This window comes from Tyto alba, unplaced genomic scaffold (genome assembly GCF_018691265.1).
Source record: "Tyto alba isolate M040663 unplaced genomic scaffold, T.alba_DEE_v4.0 Super-Scaffold_17, whole genome shotgun sequence".
Taxonomy (NCBI): domain Eukaryota; kingdom Metazoa; phylum Chordata; class Aves; order Strigiformes; family Tytonidae; genus Tyto; species Tyto alba.
Genome location: NW_024881279.1, coordinates 2,894,859 through 2,916,701, shown reverse-complemented (window position 1 = coordinate 2,916,701; position 21,843 = coordinate 2,894,859). Strand labels below are relative to the sequence as shown.

The following is a 21,843-nucleotide window of genomic DNA, read 5'->3' as shown; positions in this document are numbered from 1 at the left end:
AGTTTCGGTTGATACCAGCATTCTTTGAATCAGATTTGTAATAGTTTCTGTCTTCCTTGAGCCCAGCATTGCAAACAGGTGAATAATCCAGACTTTTAGTGAACAACACTTCACTGTCACGCTTACTTTTTCTTAACCTGCCAGTTGCAGCCTGCTTGCATATGATTAAGCTATTAAACTGAGGAGTTTCACAGGTACAACTTGACCCGTTGGCTCGTGTGAACATTTTATCTTTGCTTTTTTCTTAATTGGGTCGTTTATCACTAAAAGATTAGAAAAAAGATCTAGTTTCAATGTCCTGCTTATTTTTTACTAGTCTAGGTTTAAAATGCCCTGCTTTTGTGGCTTACTATTTAGCTTTTACAGTTCAATATTTATTACAAAGTGTAGACTAAAAGTGTTCCTTTTATTGCTTAGTCATACACAATAATTAAAGGAACACTTGTACAGCGCTAGGATTTCAGAAGACTCACTGTACGGCAATTCTGTAATACTTTCAATTACTTTCAAATACTTTCACAGCACATCCCATGCGGAGGTCACTTAAAAGCAATGACTTCGAGCTTCAGAACATCTCTTGGGAGAAAAGACATTTTGTACTGGGGGAAAAGTTAGAAAACACAGAGGCATGAAGTGATTTGCCTAAAATGATGTGGGAAATGAAAGAAGAACTAGTCATGCCCTGTAACCACAGCATCATCTTTCTACTGAGCTTCCCCACCTAAGAAAAAAAAATAAATACACAGCAAGCAGCTGGAAGAAATTGCCATTACTCCTCCTGAATTAGACTTGCTCAGACTGGATGGCCTAATTAGGTGGTGATTTGCCTCCAGCTGGCCCCCAAATGGCTTTGACACAAACTGTTCCACCATCTCTTCAGGACACATTCCAGCATCTTTTCTGAGGACATGTATAGGTTGCTTCCTATTTTAGTCTCTCCGATGTCCAAGTCAATCAGTGTACAGCTACTTACCACTGTGGCTACAGCCTTATTTAGGGATATAATCCCACCTCAATGGCAAGTAAATCTGTGCATGCCATGCGCGCAGCTTCTTACTGCAGAGATTCTTAGTGCAAATCGTGAATCTTCTGGAAAGGTGAAACGTGAGTTGTGTTGCAAGAAACCTGCATTGTCCTTGTGTCTCCAGCATTTCTCAGGAGTCACTTTTGGAGGTTATTCTCAGCTAAAATCCTTTACAACTCCTGCCTCTCCTTCAACATGAGAACTGTGATGTTCATTCGTCTCACTGACATGGGTGAGCTACCTACTCCTGCAAAAACAGAATACAGAAAAAAAACCTGGCTATGATACTGAAGAATGAGCATTAAGGCATGTATTTATGACTGAGTACGCAGTTCAAATTCATGTCCCCAGGTTTAAATGCTTGCGACTCTCAATTTGCAGCTTGGAATCCCAGCGGGGCTGATTCAGCCTTCCTCATCCTAAAGCTGATATATTTAAGTCTCATCAACCTTAAGGATTGATGTGGGTAGTTTTGTACAAGCCTGACTGGAGCTGAGCTGCACACATAGAAAATAAAGGTTACAAAAGCTGGGAAGTCTCTTAACCAGTGTAACAATCAACGCAAAAACGCGTGCTTCTGTTGGAATGAGATTATGAATCTGCCACGCCATCTGCTTTCTGTGGGTATGAAAGAACCGACGGCGCTTTCTGAGGAGTTGGCCAACATCTCCTGTTTGCTTCAGCTGCAGCGCAGCGCGTCGCAGGCCTCTTCCCTGCCCGGGCGGGGAACGGGAGTGCGGGCTAGTGTCGGCACACAAGGACGTGGTGCTGGCGATGGGTGTATAGGACAAACACTGTTAACGTGGCTCAAGACCAGCCGGTTTGCGGGCTGGTGTCGGCAAAGGACGTGGTGCTGGAGATGGGTGTATAGGACCAACACCGTTAACATGGCTCAGCACCCACCAGTTTTTCCGCGAGTGCTGTCCCCAGCGGGTCCTCACCGAGGCAGCGTTTACAACTTGGGTTTCCACCCATTTTTTGACTCCCTGGGTTTCTCGGATGCTTTCTGTGAAAGCTTTCACTCTGAGGAACTGTATGTGAAGTTTCACAGGGCATGTGGCGCACAGAGGCGGTGGGGCTGCTGCTGCAGCTCCCGCCGAGCAGGGGAATGCGCCGCCTGCCCATAGCACCCCCGCGGGTCCCCCCACGAACCCCGCTCCGCGGCCGGGCCCCCGCGGGGGTTTTCTCCGCGCGGTGTGAGCGCTGCCCCCCCGCCCCGGGGCGGCTCCGGGCGCCGGCGGGACGCGGCCCCGCAGGCGGGGCGGGAGGCGGGCGCGTACGGGCGGAGGGCGGGAGCGGAGCCCGCAGCGAGCAGCGACCCGGCCGCCGCCTCCTCCTCCTCCTCTGCCTCAGCAGCGCCCGTCGGGAGGCGGCCGGGCAGCGCCGCCGCCGAACCCCCGCTCCCCGCCCCGGTTCCTGCCCGCCCCAGCCCCGCCGAGCGCCATGGCGGCCGCCGAGCCCGGCAGCGCCCGGTACCAGCAGGTGAGGGGGGGCGGCGGGTACGCGAGCGCCGAGGCTCCGTAGGCCGGAACGCGAGGGTGGTGGGGGGGCAACCCATCGCCTTCCCCCCCCCGCGCCTCCTCCCCAACCCCGCCGCCGTGCCGAGCGGGGCCGCAGCCCCGGGGCCGGGCGTCTCCCGGGGCGGGCCTGCGCCTGGGCCTGTCCCGCTGCGGGGAGAGCGGGGCCGGGGGCCGGGCCCGCAGCGGAGGCCTCGGCTGCCCGCCGGGCCGCGGCTGTGGTGCGGTTCCCCGCCGGCTGTCCCCCCGCTCCCGGGGCCGGAGCCACCTTGTACGCGGGGGGCTGGCCCCGCCGAGCATTTTCCTCTCCGTCCCGCTGCGGGGGGGGGCGCCGCGCCCGCTCCCGGCCGGGTCTCTCCCCACCAGCGAATTTGTCTTGCGTTATCTTGAGATTACCGTTAATTTGATTTCATCTTTAAATGTGGACCCCTCTGGCTGAGCTTGCGATCCCCGTAGGCCAGCGGCTGCCCTTAAAGAGCTCCCTCGTAACCGTGGGGTGTTCCTCCTTGCCAGCCTCCTGAGTTGAGGACGTGTTTCGTCGGGCACATCGACCTCACGGAGGGGCTCGGGGCCAGTTGGGCCCCGCTGCGTGACCCAGCTCCAGCTGGCATGCGTTTCTGACACCCAAATGTGGAGACTTCGTTACTTAAAGTAAGGGAGAAATCCCTCAGAATAGGGTACGCAGCTCTCCTGCTTAGCCGAGGTTCAACCATTGTGTTATGACTTTGCCGTGGTAGCGTTTTCAGTCTGGGTAGGCTTGCTCTCTTCAGAATACAAGATGCACCTTCCCTTGGGATAGAACGTTAGTCTCATCATGACAGCTGGAGTTCTCTGTTTTTTACATACTAGAAATGTAAAAGTTAAGTAAAACTTAGGCTTTTTTTTTTTTTTTTGTTCCATGGAAAACAGATGTGTTCACTTACAAAGACAAATCTCTTTGTTGTTGTTCTCGGAAATGGTAGGTACAAATAACCAGATCTCTTCGCTAATCGCCTTTCCTGTCAGAGTCCTGCTGTTGGCATTGACCCCGACAAACGTCTTCACAAATGTCTTTTACAAAGGGATCTAGCTTGGTGTCCCATCGCCTTGAGCCTGTGGAAATAGGTGACAGAATGTGCTGAAGGGTACTATCGTGCTGCTCTTTAGTGACTCTGTACCTGACTGATAAGCGCAATCCTGGTTTCCTTAAAGAGAAATGTGTAAAGCTGTCATTTCGCCAGATCCTGCTAACACATCCGACAGACACATAGCAGACACCGCTGCTGCTGTAGAGCATAACTCTGCGTGGTACTGCAGAGATTAGGGAGGCAGGCTGTGCCCCAAAGGATTTATACTGCTAAAGGCAAACAGATAATGAAGGCCCTGTGAAATGACTGGTATAACTGGTGGAGTGCAGAATCAGAAACTCACATGTAAATGCATTTACTTTTGTGTAGCTGTTTAGAAATAGCTTTTTTTTTTTTTTTTTTTTCCTTGCCCTCTGCCAGAACCCTGGTACTTGTATTGTTATAAAGTGTGTTATTGCTTAACTGGCTCCAAATGCTTGTGCTGCTCCAGAAAACCCTGCAAGCTCTGAAACTAAAGATGCAGAGTTGGTATTTAGATGAAGAGGAGATGAGAGGGTGGGAGAGTCTCTCTAGCATCGAATGTGTTGATATTTTTTTTCCATACATTGAAACTTACTGTGTGTATGAATGTACAATTAACAAATGTACTGTGTGCCAACAAAGACTTGGAGTAAATTGATAATGGTGATGGCTAGAGCTAAATGCAGGATCCAGTAAGTAGGGGTAGCCTGTAGAAATTGAGAACAAGATAATTTAACCGTTAAGATACTGGATTATGAGGCAGTGAAGGAGAACTGAAAACTTTAAAATTTGTTAATTTTGGGGAGTGGGAGGAGGAGAGGGGTAGTGCTTTAGTCCAAGTACGCCTGGGTCGTGTAACCTCTGCTTTGGGAAGTGTCACTGGTGTGTCAGCCTGTGTGTAGGAGCTGCACTGTTGAGGTGTGGGCAGTATTTGGACGTGTAAAATATTTGTAGGATTCCTCGAGTGTGTGTATTTTCAGAAAAAAAGGTGATAGTTAATGAGCATGATCTGAGGACAACAGAAATTGATAGCTGAGTTTGGAACCTGTGTGTTTCTTCTTCCTCCCTGTTCCCCGGCCCCTGCTGCCCTGCAGACGGGGGGTGGGCTGTGCACCCCCATCAGCCTCTACTGCTGCAAGCTCACAACCTGAGTCTTCTCACCAATATGTGCAGTGTGAAAGGGGTGTGTAATGGCATTATGGTTTATTTTCTAAATCTAACTTTCTAGCCCTTGTGCTTTGTTCAGGCATTAGATAATCTGCTAAAAAATAGCCTGCAATGACGCCTTTGGGTGATGTGAGAGTCTGATCTAATACACCAAGGAAACGCAGCTCAATGAAGAATAAAGCTAAAACTCCAGAGAAAGGATCTTGGCTTCTCCTGGTCCCATCTGTTTGGAGCACGGGCCAGGGCGGTGAGCAGGGTGGCTGGGGCAGACCCCTGGTTTCAATTCCTCCTCTGCAGGTTGGGTGACGAGGCTGTGCTTGTTGGAGGTGGGAATGGGAGATGTTTGGGAGGAAGGAAGGCTGTAGCACGCCCTGCTGTCATTATTCTGGGTGGTGCTGTGTCCTAAAAAGGGATGCTGGGAGGCTGCTGTCACTTAGACCTGCCTTTGGGAAAGTTCTGCAGGGATGTTGTTAGGATTTAGTGGCTTAAAGCCTCTTGCGCATAACGCCTGGATTGTGAGTTTGGTGGCAGAGCTGTGTTTCATCCTTAGAATAGAATCTAGCCTCCATTCTGGAAAAAATAGCCAGGCTTTTAATAGGTTTATTTACACTGTATGTTAACCAAGGCATGCTTGTTACTTGAAGCATTTGAAAATATATATGATGTATATGAGTAATGTAAACCCACCTAGAAAATAGTGGGCATGTTAAATAATGAAGACGTATTCCTTTTTAAGTGATATTTCTTCCTGTTCCACTTGTTGAAGGCTTACACAGATCATGAATCATTTCATAAGGGGAGGTGCCAATGAGAAACACAGGAGGAAAGATTTTACCATTTGTTTGGTTTTCTTTCAGTGAAACTAGAAGAAATATATTGCTGAAGATATCATGTGAATACAGTTTAAATCCATGGAGGACTACAATGCTTACTTAATATCTGGGAAGGCTGGAGTGAAACAGGGAGGCAGATGTCAGTTGCCACCTTGTATTTAATTTTTCAGTTGAAATAGGCGTGCAGATTGAAACCAAAATATGAGAATATACCAAATCTCAATGTCAGCAGTTAGAATTAGCTATGTCAGCGGCTGTTTGCTTGGCAAGGTACTGTTGCTGTGCAGATGTGCTTGATGAAGATACGGGCAACTGATAAGAACAGTAAGGAAATTTTTAGGGTAGGTTGTTTTCATGTAGTGTTTTGTTTTTTTTTTTTTTTTTTCTTTTTTGTATTCAGACTAGGAGACTAGGAGGTGTCCATTGACATAAAACAAGTAGAGATTTTTTAACAAGTTGCAGAGTAAACCAGGTCTCCTGCACAGCCACTGCTGTTAGGTTCTGCTGCAGCTGGTGGGGGCCGCACGCTTTGTCTGAAGCTGCCCAATGTCCAGCCCAGTCTGTGTTCAGGTGACTGTTTTGTTCTGAAACACCCGCTTCTGAAGGCAAGAGTAGCTCTCAGGTGAGTTTGCAAGGGATTAGTGATTCTATGTGAAAAAGTAATGATAGAATTAAAATATATTCCGTCTCTAAAACTCAAAGGACTTGGGAAAGGCAGTGAAACAGTAGTAGTCCAGTATTATCATGTAGCTTGTGTAACAGGAGAAAGTAGCCTTGCATGCAAACTGTTTAATAAAATATTATCTTGGGTCTCAGGACTGTGTTGGACTCTTAGCAGGGCTGCTTTGGTGACTTTTTCTCTCATCGCTAAAATTCAGTGGAGCTCCCAAACCCCATCTGGGAAGCAGATGTAGGAACAATCCCTCTGGCCTTCGGGTTGTTCAGTGGCTCACAGGAGATGCAGTACCTCTTTATGAGGCCTTGGCATCATGTGTTAAAAGTAGCCATACCAAAAGCAAGTAGCAAAAGTTCTGTATGTGGGTGAATTCTGGTTCTTTGTCATTGGGACTAGTAAGAAAAAGTCAATATTAAGGTGTATCCATTCATTCTGTTTCTGTCTCTTGTAAAATATCTGAATTTGATCTATGGTAGCACAATGGGATTTTTTTTCATTGAAGATACTTAACATTTTTTGTATGACAATTAAAAAAAAAAAAAAAAAGGTGATATTTTAAAATGCTTAAAAGATCCAGAATTCTTTCTGTGGTGTCTTAATGTCCAGAAAAATGTTAATCTGATTCTAGATATTATGGTCAGGCCTTATGCTTTGTTAAGTGTCTGAAATTTAATTACAGCTATCTAAGGTTAAAACCTACCTCTTTTGCATTAAGGCTTTGAACACTCAAACCTAAGGACAATCTGCAGGTGCAGGTTTGTGCTGGACCAGGTGATTGTTTACAGTCCAGCCAGACCAGTATAATTCCCAGTTTGAACAGAGGCAAGGGAATTAGATCAGTGTGTTTCCCAGGACTGAGGTGTATTTCCATGTTGTCAGGCCATTAACTGCAGTGAGTCAGTGAAGAACAACATCCTCGTGAGCATGGGTTGTGTTTTGGTGGACATAAAAGACATTGGGATTTGTGTTTTTACTTTGGTAACTGGGAGGGTTGTTGCAAACGCCCTTCAGGCGGATGCTCCTGCTGATTTCTGGTCCTTGCTCCGTGCATCCCGCTGCGTGGGAGCACCCAGGAGCTGGTCCAGCTGGAAAAAAGAAAAGGCATTTTTTGGGAGGGGGAGCAGGGCACAGTTTTCAGTCCTTTATTGAAATCAAGTAGCTCGGGTTGTCAGAGACCTTGGGAGGTTGCTCCGCAGAGCTGGGCTGTGCTCAGGGCCCTGGGCAGAATCGATTCCCTGGAGCGAGGTCTGCGCAGGAGCATCAGCATCTCCCGAGGCAGGGAGAAGCCAGGGGAGGGTTCGCTTGGTTATTTGCTCATCAAAGAGAGGGCTGATGCCCGTGGGTTGGCTTGTCTAATAGCTTGTCATTATTCCTGCTGATTAGTAAGTTGATATTAAGCTATAGGAATCTGCAACAGCAATGGGCAAAAGTCAGGATTTCAAATCGGGGTACGTTTAAAGTGAAGCATAACTCAATAAAAATAATGCTCTTCTTCAGAGTTCCCAACAGCTTTCATTTGCTACCAGAAGGCCAGGGATATGGAAGGAGAAAAGTAAGGGGTGTTGCAATGGGAATGAAGTGTAACCTTTTTGTGGGCAGGCTGTTGCCTTGCTGGAGTACTCTCAAATTTAGTAGTGATGCACATTTTTTTTTTTTTTTTAAACATTTGGCTTGCAAAGGTTATGATTTCATTGCCCTGAAAAAATCAATCCTGTCACCATTTAAAAAAGTATTGATTCCCTTTTCTGTCGTTAGCCTAAATATCTGCCTTTTGGAAATCTCAGAGAAACCATAGTAACAACAAAAATGTGATCTGATTAGTGTTATCTTCATTCTAGAATTCCTCTGTGGGATTTCTGTGGTGTTCTACCTTGCATGCCAGAACATAAAATAAGAACTGAACTGCAGTAAACATTGATGATACATGGCTGAGTTAATATATTACTGATGATATATTGCTAAGGTGAAGCTTGTAGTAATGCTGATATAGTGTAAAGAGTATTTGCATGCAATCAAAGGACTTGTAGCAAGGGGAGGTTAAAAAAAAATAATCCAAAACTCTGTCAGCAGCCCATGTGCAATGTTTAGACAATTTGGAAGAACTAACAAATGTATTTATTGGAAGTGCTTTCTTTGAAGTTTATGTGGAAATTTTTCAAAACATTTTGTAAGTTTTGAACTGTGTATTTATTTACATGTGATATATGTCAGCCAGGGGGAAGTGGCAGACAGAGGCGATGTCTTGCTCAGAGCCAAGCTTCTGATGGTGTTTTTTGGAAAATGAATGACACTGGGCCTTACCTCGTCCTGCCAGGCAACTTGCTGTTGTTTTAGCAATCTGGTGTAAAAATCACAGCCAAACTTTTGTTTTAATAACCATATGCACTGCTGTAGAGACTGTCTGTTTTTTAATGCCACAAATCCAAGACCCATGCTTTGGAAGCTAAAATCCACCAGTGACTCAAACAAGGAATACCCCACAGCCTCGGCAAAGCAGACTTCAGCTGAGCTGGGGTTTGTGGGTTCTCGGGGCGCTGGCGGCTGTGGGCAGCGGCCGGGGGGTGGCCGGTGCACCCCGGGATCCAGCCTCCCTCATGGTGAGGGCAGTGGCCAGCCCAGCCCAGGCCTGGTGACTCATTCTTCCTGTCACATGAACCCTTTACCGCTTTGCTAATAAGCACTTAGTTGAATTTTAGATGCCTGGAATCATTACAATGGCTGGAAGGCATTTGTGTACCTTGTCCATTAGAAGAAAAATCTGTTTTCTATAACTGTATACCTCCTACTGCCTCTAGCTCAACTTTAGAAAGTAACTGCGTCTTTTGTGTCATTACCTGAATTGTAATGGTTTGAAGCCAGCAATAAGTTCAGCTTGCTTTCTCCCACACGCCACTATTGTAAGAATATGTGTTTCTTTTTACTATTGAAAGAACCAGTGGTAGGAATGAATATTACACTCAACTGTCTGTGTCCTCTTTTGTTTCATCTCTTCCAGTGTTGTCACATCTAGTGCCTTCCTTTCCCCTCCTCGGTGATGGTACTTTAGGTTGTGTATATCATCTGTTTTACAAACATGAGGGTTTTCATCTCTGCCACCCCCTTGCTGGGATCACAGCTAATGCAGGGCATGCAGTAGCCAGAGAGCATCCCCAGCGTGCCAGAGCCTTTCTTCCTTTGTTAATAGACTGGGTCCTGCATAGGCAGAAGAAAAACAAGGGGAGAGGTACTGAATTTCCATGGATAGACAGAAAAACATGTTTTCTGAGAATTCATAGACTACAGAGCCAGCAGAGACTGAATCAACTAGTTTGACACTCCGTTTTACTGGGTTCTTCCAGGTTGTCCTTCTCGTGCTGTGTGCAGGCTGCTCTTGAATTTTTGCAACAGTGCTCTGTTGTTTTTTTTTTTTTTTTTGTTTTTGTTTTTGATTTTTTAAAAGCTTATTTTAATAGACAATTACTTCACAAGTTAGTTTACATTTTCTTCTAATGATTGAACTCCCGGGGTTTATAAAATAACACATTTTTGTTTTTTGGTAAGGGCTCACGCTGAGTTAGTTGGTTTGAAAAAGATGAAGGTGCATTGCTGTTGTAAGACTTGCTGGGGCTTTGTTGTGTTAATTGCCTGGTGCCCGGAGGCTAATTAAAGCTGCAGCCATGGAGGCAGGTACCTGCCACCTCCGCCCGGTGTGCCCCGCGGCCCGGGGTGCAGGAAGGGATCCATTCGGTGTGGGCTCACGCCTGGCCGGGCACCAGCATTTTCGATGTCTCCTGCTGACAGCCACAGTGTCTGTGCTAGGAGGTGCTCTTGGCGTAATACGGATTAAATTTTCATCCAGATCACTTAATTAATTTCTCCTTCAAGGAAGCGGTTCAGCTTTATGCCATGTGAGCAGTTCTTACCCTGAAAGCTTGGGGCTGACCACCTCCCTCTTCTTTTTTTTTCCCCACCTCTTCTGTTTGGAGAATGTGAAGGGGAAGAGGGTGGAGGCTGGCTGTTAGAATAGCAAGGTGAGCTTCGTGAAAGGCAAAACAGAGTGCAGGGCTCTGATGTTCTGTTGTTTTGGTACAGTTGGACCCAGTGACAGTGGTGCGGAATTTTCTCCAGTCCCAGTGTCGTTTCCTTCCCTTTCCTGCTCTTGGCTGACCCCTTGGACGGGCCAGCAGAACTGCTCGTGCCATTGCCTGCTAACTCAAGTCATTTAAACCTTTAACAGCATGTGTGTTTAAAGTCTTTTTGACCTAACTGGAGTGGGGAGTACAGCAGCCTCCGCACGGAGGAGGTGGAAAGCCAGCAGGGACACGGTGTCTGGCCGCAGTGCGATGAACCACCGGCCTGCAGTTACTGGTTCTGTCCATGCTCGTGGTCCCACAGCTGGTGGAGGTGTGTGGCCGTCCAGTTAGTGGCAGAGAAATGAAATGATCGACTCTCCCCTCAGCAAGCTTGTAGGACTCGGGTGTCTCACAGTTCAGACATGCGGCTGTGGTTGGGATGCAAATGTCCAATGAATTGCGCTTAAAACATCTGAAAAAGTTTTGGCTTTGACTTTCACAGAGGATGTGGATATAGTCTGATATTTGATCTTAGGCAGCAAAAGGAATAAAAACCCAAGACGCAGAACACTTAGGTATAAAACAAGGCCTTCAGTTAGAAGTGTGAGCTGATTTCCCCCTCCCCAATAACACATACAAGTAAAATAAGAGCATATCCCATCCTCCCCCCCCTCCCCCCCTTTAAATGCTTGAGAAGGACTTGAATGGCAGCATGTGCCTCCAAAGAACAAAAAGCAAAATGTCATGAATGGCTTCAAGAATGTTAGCAGGGGTGTGCAGGGGGGATAGTTTGGGAAGATGTTAAGGAAGAGGCTGCAGAGTTGCTGCCATTTCGTGGTGATTTCAAAATAGGGTAGTACCCCTCTGGTCAAGCCAGTGGTTCAGTCCCAAGGTGTTTTTTTCAAAGGAGTTGTCTTTCTGCATCAAAACTCAATTTCTTTGTTGATGAAATAATGAGAAATGGAAAGAAGACAAAAATTAGCTGGCAGGTGATTTGTAAACTCCTTTTTGGTATGTTCTGCTTTTGAATGCTCCTTGCTAGCTTCTCTGATCAAAGCCTGTGTCTGCATACCTGCTTCATGCAAGTGGCACTGTATATTTGATAAGCTGTAGGGTTATTTATACAGAGCCTGTGGGAAGCACAGTGCACAAAATAAACTGTTTCCTTTTCAGTCCTACAGTGTGAAAGGTTGAAGGGAAATGGCAAGATTCATACTTATGTGTATCCTTACATAATGTATCCATGGAAAAAAAACCCTTCCTTAGCAAAGCCACAGGCAGCAATGGAGCCTTTTGTTGAGTATCTCCTGCTATTTCCTCGACTAAACCAGATGCAACTGCAGCTCCTAAGCAGTGTGAGCTGAGGAATCTGAGGAAGTGCCAGGGAAGAGACTGAAGTGGTATATGCTGTGCCTTGTCAAAATCCAGGCGTGTGAGGATATGATTTAAAAACACATTAAAACTGAGATGGCGTATTGATCATTTCAAGTGGGAGTACTTTGTTGTGAAGCAGAGCAACTTCTCGTGTGCCCCATGATGCTGTAGAACAGCCTTCTTCCAGAAGAGTCTACCCTATGTAATTAAAACTACAGAGGTAGTTTCACAGAACTCAAGAAACCCCATTAATCTCTCTTGTGTGTGGGTCTGTTCAGCTGCAGAATGAAGAGGAGCCAGGCGAGACTGCACCAGTGGTGAATGATGCCCCTCCGCCTTACAGCAGCATTTCTGCAGAGAATACAGGTAAATTTAACTGAAAGGAAATAGCTAGGTTTGCTCTCTTCTTTCTTACCTCCTTAATTGTTCTCCTTATTGACGGATGGCATTGCAGCATCTTTACTGAGGCTGCAGAGGATCAGAATTGATCCAAAGAGACTATTGTTACTTGTGGTTTAGAAGATGCATTTTGGCTACATTCATCTGATGTCATCCCATCAAGTGGTGTTCAAGTTACATTTCACAGTGTTCTTAGTAGATTGAAGACAGTTAAGATCAAAGTGCTGTGAGGGTTTGTGGCTCCCCTCTCGTTATTTGGCTGATGCTGTGCTCCTTCCAAAAAGGATTTGTTACTTAAAAGGGATTAAAGAATTCACTCTCTCTGCAGTTTTCATTAACTAAGGACGTGATCATAAGGGTTATACTACTTCTGAATCATCATACTGTCATGTCACTAATAGCTTTTACCAAAACATCTTGTTTTGTGTTGGTTATGTAACAGAGTATTTTGGCTTAGGTAAATCTTACCATTTTTTTCCCTCCAGAACTTTCATAGTCAATTGTTCAAATAAGATTTGTGAATCAAATGCAACGTGCTCTCAGGCTCTCAAACAGCTGGCCAGCTTTGGATAGAAGTCTGAATACTGTGTTTCTCAAGCTGCCTGTTGAGTGTCCTGCCTTGGCACACTAACCGTGAAGATGCCCCATTAGGTCCAGTGCCTTAGTGCGTCTCAGCAACTGGGGCTCAGAAATGCTATGTTTGGTTTTTGTTCCAATCCCTTTCCTCTCCATCAGAAGACAGTTTGGAAGCTGTCTCTGGAAAAATTGGTCACCAGTGGCCTAAGGCTTGCAGTGATCCTTCTTTGACTCACTCAAACGACTTGAATTTGAAAATATGGCTACTTCTGTTTGCTGAAGTCAGGAGAGACACAGCATGTGTAATTGGTTTAAAAATGAGTATAGCGAGGCATGCTGAAGTAGTGCTCTGTGTATTACTATTAGATTTTTTAAACTTTATATTATTTACAACGCTTCTCATTCCCAACACAGTGTTCTTAAGGAACTGACAAGTTACTTCTATATTTTTATTTTTTTTTTTGCAGCTTATTTTGACTACAAGGATGAGTCAGGATTTCCAAACCCTCCATCTTACAATGTGGCCACAACACTGCCTACTTATGATGAGGCAGAGAGAACCAAGGCTGAAGCCACAATTCCCTTGGTTCCTGGCAGGGTGAGTGTGCTTGGCTGGCTCCACATCCTTCACATTTCTTAACTCCTGCTGATCAAGTGTCATGACTTTTTTTTTTTTTTTTTTTAAGCTTTCTGGGGTGGTGATATTACACACTCCCAAGAGTTCTGTGGCTAATAGCATTTTTTTTTTTTCCCCTCTGGGCTGCTATGATGATGTAAGACACCTCAGTATGGCTGGCATGTGCTATCCAGATTAGTTTGGCAAGTTGACAGAGGCACTGTACTGTATCCGTGTGCACTGTCACTGTTTTTTTAAAAAAAGATTTGGGATTAATTATTCAGGCATTGAGCATATCTGCCCGTGACACTCCTGCTGCCTACTTGGTTGACTTTTCCAGAGGTCAGTGTAGCTGATACATGGATGATAAAACCATTCATTCAGAATAATTACACCTGGTAGCGCTAGATGTCCACTGTGTGTTATACTTCTTCACAGAAGCCAAATTCCTTGCTGAGATAAATTTAATTTTTTTTTTTTTTTATGAGTAGGGGAATTCTTTACAGGGAGAACAAGAACATGCTGGATCTTGACTATCTTAAGTCACTAGCAATATATAGGTTTTTTAATCTTTCATGCCCTGCATCATCTCAGGATGAGAAGCAGGATTTTTTCCCACTTGCATTTGTAGCCTTTTGAGATTTAGGATTCCCCCTCATGACCCACGAGGGGCTTTCCTTAAAAGTAAACACAGCATTTTGTATCCCTCCATTGTACACTGCTTTTTGAGGGCTGTACAATTTGCTGACCCTTTCTTTAAGAGCCACGTGCGGAATTGGGGTTGCTGTATGAACTGGACTGACTTTAATCCACCCACGTCTTGTCTCCCTTTGCCTTGCAGGATGAGGACTTTGTGACACGGGATGACTTTGACGACACCGATCAGCTGAGGATAGGAAATGATGGCATTTTCATGCTAACATTCTTCAGTAAGTACATGGTGGAACTTGCTTTTTTTCAACCAGTGACCCTAAATAGCTATAGTTATTTTCACACCTATGTTTATGTAGCACCAGGAAAAACCTGTGTGCAAGGGTTTTATGTTTTCTGTTCTCCTTGGAATATAAAGAGGCCTTAACCAGCTGCTTTTCTCCTGTTTTCTCAGTGGCGTTCCTCTTCAACTGGATTGGATTTTTCCTGTCTTTCTGTCTGACTACTTCAGCTGCAGGACGATATGGGGCCATTTCTGGGTTTGGTCTGTCTCTTATTAAGTGGATCCTTATTGTTAGGGTAAGTTGTGTAGTGCAAAAATATGTATGTAGACTCTTGTATGTTTTCCCTAGCTTGTTTTTATCTCACTTACACTGAATTTCATTATAAATTTAGCTTTTTATAACAAAGTAGATTTTGAGTCCCTTATTCACTAACAACAGAGTTTTTTCATCATTCTGTCCTGTTTATATGCTGGAATTAATGTTGTAATAAAAGGCAATAAAGATTGCACACCCAATATGGCACACTGACAGAGCCACTGTATTGGATCAAAACGTGTTTACATGTTGAGCAGCAACAATGATCTGATCTTTGTAAAACATTTATTCAGATAAAGCAAGCCCTGCTGTCAGCACAGGGACGTTTCTCTCCAATATGATGTTCCTTAGGTGCTCCTCTGAAAAAAACCATAATTCTCTAAAATGTGGGGTAGCCAGTGAGAAGAGGGAAATGGGGTTTTAAATATTAGGAGGTGTGCGGTTCACTTTTTGCTGGAGGAGGAAGAGGCAGCCACTGCTTTGTCACTGGGATGGGAGAAGCCCGCTGGTGCCCTCTGGTGCGACGTGCCTGCGGCACAGGCAGGAGCAGATCAGGAGGAAGCAGGCTTTGCTGGTTTTATTTCCACATAAACTCTGGGTGTATCCAGGCTGCTAAAACATCCGCTGTGCTCCTTTCCACTAGATCACACAGCGAGAGGAAGAGGTGACTGATGAGAGCTGGTTTGTATTTAGGGGAGCCTGGATGCAGAGGTACAGCCCTGCTGGGCACAGACCTCTGCCTGTGGAAGCAAGGAAGGCTGGTGTAGTATTTTTAAAACTGGGAGGGGGAGAAAGAGAAACCTTTCTTAAGAAAAAAAGGAAAAAAAAAAAAAGAGGATGTAGATGTGCTGATGCTGAAAGAAGCAGAAAAAAAAAAAAGACTATTTTTTGTGGGAACTGTGAGAAAATAACAGAAAAGCTTTATTTGGAGCCTGTGAAAAGGAGAAGTCTGTGAAAGGCATGCAGACATTTCAGGCCAAATTTTGAATTTCAAGCAAAAAATCTGATTAGCTGTGCATAAGTAGTAGTAGAAAGCATTACTGTTAGGGCTGTCACTTCATACCTAATATCTTTGGGCTAGGAATTGTAATTTGTAAATACAGCATCTGTTAACTTTTTCTGTAGAAATTAAGACTTTTGGTGTCATCTTGTAACAGTGGTGTTAAGAACTATTTGTTGGATTAAGAAGTGTGACAGAAACATGTGACCTTAACTGTGGATTTAATTTAACTTTGATAATAAGCTTACCTTTTTAAACTAGAATAGAATGAAAAAAAATTTATACTGTATTTACCACTGACATAGTGAACTTCCGTGCTCTAACAGTGTTGGTGTCTTTCATTCAGTAGGCAGGAATTTTCCTAACAGAAAACCTTGCCAGAGGGTTCCACAGATTTGGGATTTCTTTTTCAACTGTACTTTTGTTTGATATACTATCCAGCCTTACAGTGTGATTAACACAATGCAGTGCTGCAGACCTGGTCTTCCCTTTCAGAAACTACAACTGTGCTTTATAAGCATCAAAGGTGTGAGGGAAAACAGGAGTATTTGCCCAGTAGTGTCTTTCTGTTGCACTGATTGCAAGAATTTATGGCTGGTATTGAATTGGTTCCATTCCCCTTGGTTAGAGTTGGTCTGATGTGTGTAGAAAAACCTTCAATGAAAGTGTGGATGTATAGAAAAATTGTAAATGAAAGTTCACGGAGGTAGCTTGTTCCCTGCAGTCTGTGCAGTTGATGAAATGTGGCATTCTCTAATCTCTCTTGTATGCAGGGGGCTTGATCTGGTTACTGCTGAGATTAGAGAGAATAGATTTGGGTTCAGAAACTTCCGTGTGCTCCAACTTGTACGTTTTTGTTTCTTTTCTTTTTCAGTTCTCCACCTATTTTCCTGGTTACTTTGATGGCCAGTATTGGCTTTGGTGGGTCTTCCTCGTACTAGGTGAGTGTTGGTTCGGGGGGAAAGAGGGAATGCAGGCTTAAAAACTCCGTTAAGTGCGATTAGGGCTTTTGTGAGCATAGCTTTGCTGGATATTAAAATACGTGCATATAGATGTTAAACTGAAATGTAACCCTCATAGTACTTCTCCTCTTACTGAACGCGTTCTAGGTTTTAAAGTCATACATAAACACTGTCCTCTTGCTGTCATTTCTTGGTGGCAGCATCCTATTTGTCATCCAGAAGAAGTAAAGAAGAGAGCAATGCTTGTCTTCGTAGTAACTGATGTTGTGTCTGTTCTTTTATCCTAAATGGAAGAATGGGTTGTGGTCTTTCTTTTTTTCTTTTCTTTTTTCCTCTTTTGGAAGTGACTGGATCTTATTTGGAGTCAAAAGTTTTGTGATTGCCTAAGGAAAGTTTGTTTTTGAGATTGCCTGAAATTGAAAGATCAGGTCTCATTGATACAAAAAAAAATTTCTTGTATTTAATCAGCTATTGCGCATCCCAGTGACTTAGGTCCCTCTGTACTAGTAATGGTTAGTTGAACTGCTCCCTCTCTAATTGATGAAGCAACACTTGTGTTAACTGGACAAATGTGTTTCTTCCATCCAGGTTTTCTGCTGTTTCTCAGAGGATTTATTAATTATGCAAAGGTTAGGAAGATGCCAGATACTTTTTCCACTCTCCCCAGGACCAGAGTTCTCTTTATTTACTAAAGGTAAACTTTCTGCCTTCCTGAATTTGTTTTGCTTTTAACTCTACTTAGTGACTTGTTTAGGCTAGACTTTTCTTTTCTTGGATATTTTTAGAACACAAGGCAGCAGAAAACAGTTGTTTCTTGGTATCTTGTTCGCGGCTCCTGTTTCTACAGAGTCCAGACTGACTCTGTGGGGAGCAGAGGAATACCTGACATTTCTTCTAAAGTTTTTGCTTTGAGGAATTGTATATTCACTAGATTCCATGTCTTGAATTGTAAGAACAAAATCTCTGCCTCTTGGTGTGTTGCACTGTATTTGACAGGTGTGTCTTTCAGAGTAAATCATGTGCCTGAAACACATGGTACATCCTAAACATGAGTAAAGGTCACAAAAAGTTGTTAGAAGGTTGTGCCAATGTCTTTGGCTCATGGCCCAGAAAGAACAATTTGTCTAAATTTTGCGTGCTGCCGGAATTTTCTGCCAAGTTCCTGAAGAAATTAAACTCTTGCACACCTTTGCTCTTCGGAATGCCCTCCCACATACTTGAACATACTGTCCTGCCTGAACATCTTTCAAAACCCTTAATGCCTAAAAGTCTTTCGCTTTAAGGCTGAACCTTAACATTGCTGCCTTCTTAATGGGACTTTAAAGAAGGAGGCTTAAGTAGTTGAACCCTTCTAGCATAATTTCCTGCTTCCAGCAGATAATGGCCTTGCATTAACTGTCCCTCCCTGAGGGGAAGGAAATCCTGTAATAGGTTGCTTCCCAGATGGTGAATGCAACATGATGCTCCCTTTAGAAATATCATAATAACGCTAGATTTCCCTAAGACAGGGTTGAAGCAATTGCAGCTGCGACAGTGGTATAAAGAAACCAAACATACCTCAGCTTTAAATTGGGGGTCATTAAGTTGTTCAGATTTTAAAACTGAGGATTGATTTTCCAAATGCACTCTCCTTTTATTAGAAACTGCAAATTGCATAAGATTCTGCTTTGTTTCTAGTCTATAATGAGAACATGCTACACAAAACAGGCATTGTTGCAGTGTTTTCTAGCTTGGGTTTTCCACTGGTGGTAGTGTGTAAAAATAGTTCAGTGAATTTATTGAAGTGTTTCAATTGTGTTTAACAAAGTTACAGTTTATGACCTCCTCCAGGATTTGTAATATCCTCTCAAATTCCTGCTGAGTCACCAGAGGGTTTATTTCCCCAGTTGTATGCTCACGTAGCATGAGTGTTTAGGCATCAGCTGTGTCACCTGTAGTTTGTTCTCACTGAACAATTTTTTTTATTTTGCTTCTTTTCCGAAACATAATTTTTCATTTATTAAAGGAACTATGTGGTGTCTTGTTTCACAGTCTTTTCCTGTGTTTGGAATTTGAAATTACAATTTTAGAGACTTTGCCTGACTCCTTACTTGTGAGGATGGAGATGTAGGGGTTTTAAAATTTTTTTATTTGTTTATTTTTTGTTAACTTAAAAAACATTTCAAAAAGCACTCTCTCTTTTGGATAGATTGAGATAAATGTACGGAATCACTTCTAAATATTATAACTTTGAAACTTTGCCTGAAAGTAGATATTTAATCTTAAATTCTGAGCAGGGAAGCCACAAAAGACTTGAATTTTCAGTGTATTATTGTTCTTAAGGTTAGATCTCCTCTGCAGGGCATGATGAAGAAGGCATGGTGAACGATCATTTTCATTTTAGAGCAAGGATAGTTTTTAGAAAATTAGGAAAATAATAGCTGGTGAAAAGGGGTCTGGTCGGGAGGCTGGTGCTTCCTCTCGAGCCTGCGTGGGCAGTGCTGGATCTCGGGTGTGTGGCTGGGACGGGCGGGGTGGGGGACCTGGTGTCCCCCTCGAACCAGAACACTCGACAGACAGATCCAAACCCCATCATCACCCTGGGTGGGTGCAGCAGCTGAAGAGCGAGTCAGATTCTGTTCTCACAGTGCGATTTCATACACCCATATGTTTTTTTATGCCAGTGTTTCTTGAGAGCGTCGTCTGGTTTAGTATCCGTTTCCCCCTGAGGAATTTTAACTCTTCAGAACTGTAAAGTACACACAAAACTACGGAGCGTTTTGCTAGAGTCACGTCATTGTGTACCGAGGTGCTTTACAAGCCTTTAGACATCCTGCATTCTTTGTGAACTACATCCTTCTCTTATCCAAAATAACAATCTAACTATAGTTTCAATATTCAATATCCTTCTCCAACAGATGTTTTCTGGCAAATGTCTTCCTGCATTAGTGAATTCTCCCTCAAGAAGCAACAGGACACCTGCAGGAAGTGAATCAAGAATCTGGAGCAGAAGAAAAAATAATCACCTGCTTTAAAATAAATAAATAAAAGTACTGTTGGGAAAAAAAAAAAGGAGAAACATTTCTTTCTATTTGTTTCTAGGTGTAAAATTTTAATAATTAATGCAGAATTCTGTAATCATTGAATCATTAGTGGCTAATGTTTGACAAAGCTATTGCAGTCGAGTCTGTGACGTGCTCATAAAGGCTTCTCTAGATAGTTTCTGTCGTGATTCGGGTAGCAGGAGCCCCGTCCCCGGAGCCAGCAGGGGCCAGGCTTGCTTTATTTCCTCCTCCATCGCGGAGCGGGTCGGGCTGGGCTCTGCCCCGGGGAACGCTGACCCGAAGGGCTGAGCTGGGGGGGGGGGGCTGGAGCCAGGGCTCTGCCCCGAAATCCAGCAGCACCTGCGCGCCCCGCGGCCGGCAGGAGGGATGGGCCTCGGCAGGACGGATTCCTGAGCTGTAAGCAGGAGAGAGTATTATTTTGAAGGTGGCACAAGTATTAATTTTTTTAATAGTCTATATTCTCAATGTTGTAGTATACTTTACTTTCCTACTGCCTACTTTTTGGACTATATAGAGATTTTCGCGGTACACATTGGTAGTGTAAAAATGAAAGATAAAGTTGCAATTTTGTATAAAAAATTGCCTTGCAAAACAAAGGCTTTTTTTTCTGTTTTGTTTTTTGTTTGTTTGTTTTTGATTTGTTTTTTTTTTTTTTTTTTAATTTGGCTTGGGACTCTTGAGACAACTCCTAACATACCTGTAATTCTTGCTTTTATAATTTGTGTTAGCAGAGACTATGATGCATTATAAATGTAGATTTAATGTGCACTTTTGTGCTTTCTGCCAAGTGGTAATTCACTTTGGAGTTTTACTATGTTAAAACTGTAAATATAGCAGAACATTAATAAATGTCACTTATGTAGCAATTTTTCCTGTAGATCAGTGTTTAATTCAGTTCCAATGCTTTATTGCACCTGGTTATTGATTACAAATGCAGATCATCTGTGGGTATTTCATTACTTTTCCACAGAAGGGGTAACACAAATCTCCACTTCAGGGTGTCTGTCTTTCTTTTCGTAACCAGATTTTCAAACCCTGAGACAGTCCTCAGAGCCAGCCTGGCAGGTCAGGAAATGGGGATTCCATACATTTTTGGGGGAGCGTTGGCTTTTTTCATAGTTTCACATACATAACTTATCTGCCTCATGAAACGGTTTGTTCATGGTGTTGGTTCGCGGCTGAACTTCTCAAATGTATAGTCCTCACAAACAAGCCATTGGGGCTGACAAAGATAGATGGAGGTTACACAGAGACTTCCTTTTTAAACAAGAATAAGTATACACAGAGAGAATTATTAAGTTTATTCTGCAAGGCGAAATCTGTAGCATTAGGGAACTCTGAATCACATTTGCCCAAACTTGGTAGATGAGCCTTGTGTTTACTCTCTTGGCATCTGGGCCTTATTTGGTCTTGTATATTCAGAGAACTCGAATATTTGGCATTCCTGTTTCTCTTCATTTGGTGGCCTGAAGCTGTGGCCACCTCCTGCTCCATCGTTCCTCTGCAGAGAGCAGATCCAGGGCTGCAGGGGAGGGATGTGCTGCCGAAAGCCGGTGGGTGACAGGGTCTGAAGAAGCCCACGTTTATGTTCGGCGTGGGTTAACACCAACTCCAAGCTCAAATAATTATTTTGGGTCTGTGACAGCTCAGCCACTTTATACCATGTAAGTGGCAGCTCTGTGGTCATCTGCAGTGACCAAAGAATACCTTTGGCCTCCCTGCCTGCGTTTTGTCAGCCAGGTTGTTTTCTCCTTCCAGCATTGTAAACCTCCAAGCAGGTTCAGACAAAATTCAAAGTTAATCTCCCAGAAACAGGTTTCATCTTTTGACTGGTGAAAGCAGCATGCTCCGTCCTTCCCCAGGAAGGGGAGGCAGCTGCATTGGCTGGGCCCTGATGATGGGCAATATTTGTGATTTCCATAGCGGTTTGAAGTGCTGCCTCACGCCGTGACCTTTGCAGAAAACCCAGCGATGTGATTTCCCTGGTGCTTGCTCTGGGTGGGAGGGTTTGCGTCGCACCTTTTGTACTGCGGGTGCCTGAAACAGCATCTCTGAAACTTCAGCGTCGCGTCCCTGTTCCCTCTCACCCCCCACCCCACATTTTAGATTTGCTTAAGTTTTGGTAACCCCGGGATTTCTTGGGCTGTGACCATCTGAGTTGGGCCAGGCTGGGATGAGCACACTGAAATGCTGGGATGCAGCCTCTGAGCGAGGGAGTGATCCCAATGGACACAGGATCTCTCCTTTGGCTCTGGCGGGGGCAGC

General features: G+C 44.1%; 1 protein-coding gene across 2 annotated transcripts; it reads left to right on the top strand.

Moving 5' to 3' along the window:
• Positions 1–1,602: 1,602 nt before the first annotated feature.
• On the top strand, positions 1,603–20,444 carry NDFIP1 (Nedd4 family interacting protein 1). 2 transcript variants are annotated; one of them, XM_033006248.2, is made up of 8 exons: positions 1,603–1,644; positions 12,010–12,097; positions 13,174–13,304; positions 14,164–14,251; positions 14,428–14,552; positions 16,447–16,513; positions 17,123–17,228; positions 19,432–20,444. In XM_033006248.2, exons 1-7 carry the CDS (start codon positions 1,618–1,620, stop codon positions 17,224–17,226), a joined length of 630 nt encoding a protein of 209 aa, XP_032862139.1. In that variant the 5' UTR covers positions 1,603–1,617; the 3' UTR covers positions 17,227–17,228; positions 19,432–20,444. The 2 variants fall into 2 exon arrangements, with proteins under 2 accessions (XP_032862139.1, XP_042646233.1); XM_042790299.1 differs by lacking the exon at positions 1,603–1,644 and adding an exon at positions 2,271–2,506.
• The last annotated feature ends 1,399 nt before the right edge of the window (positions 20,445–21,843 follow it).

What these genes read in the sequence shown, in the direction of transcription:
- NDFIP1 (XM_042790299.1), top strand. Translation starts at nt 2,468, where the DNA reads ATGGCGGCCGCCGAGCCCGGCAGCGCCCGGTACCAGCAG. An exon ending in GCAGCGCCCGGTACCAGCAG is followed by an intron (nt 2,507 to 12,009) that starts GTGAGGGGGGGC and finishes GGGTCTGTTCAG; the next exon opens with CTGCAGAATGAAGAGGAGCC. An exon ending in TTTCATGCTAACATTCTTCA is followed by an intron (nt 14,252 to 14,427) that starts GTAAGTACATGG and finishes CTGTTTTCTCAG; the next exon opens with TGGCGTTCCTCTTCAACTGG.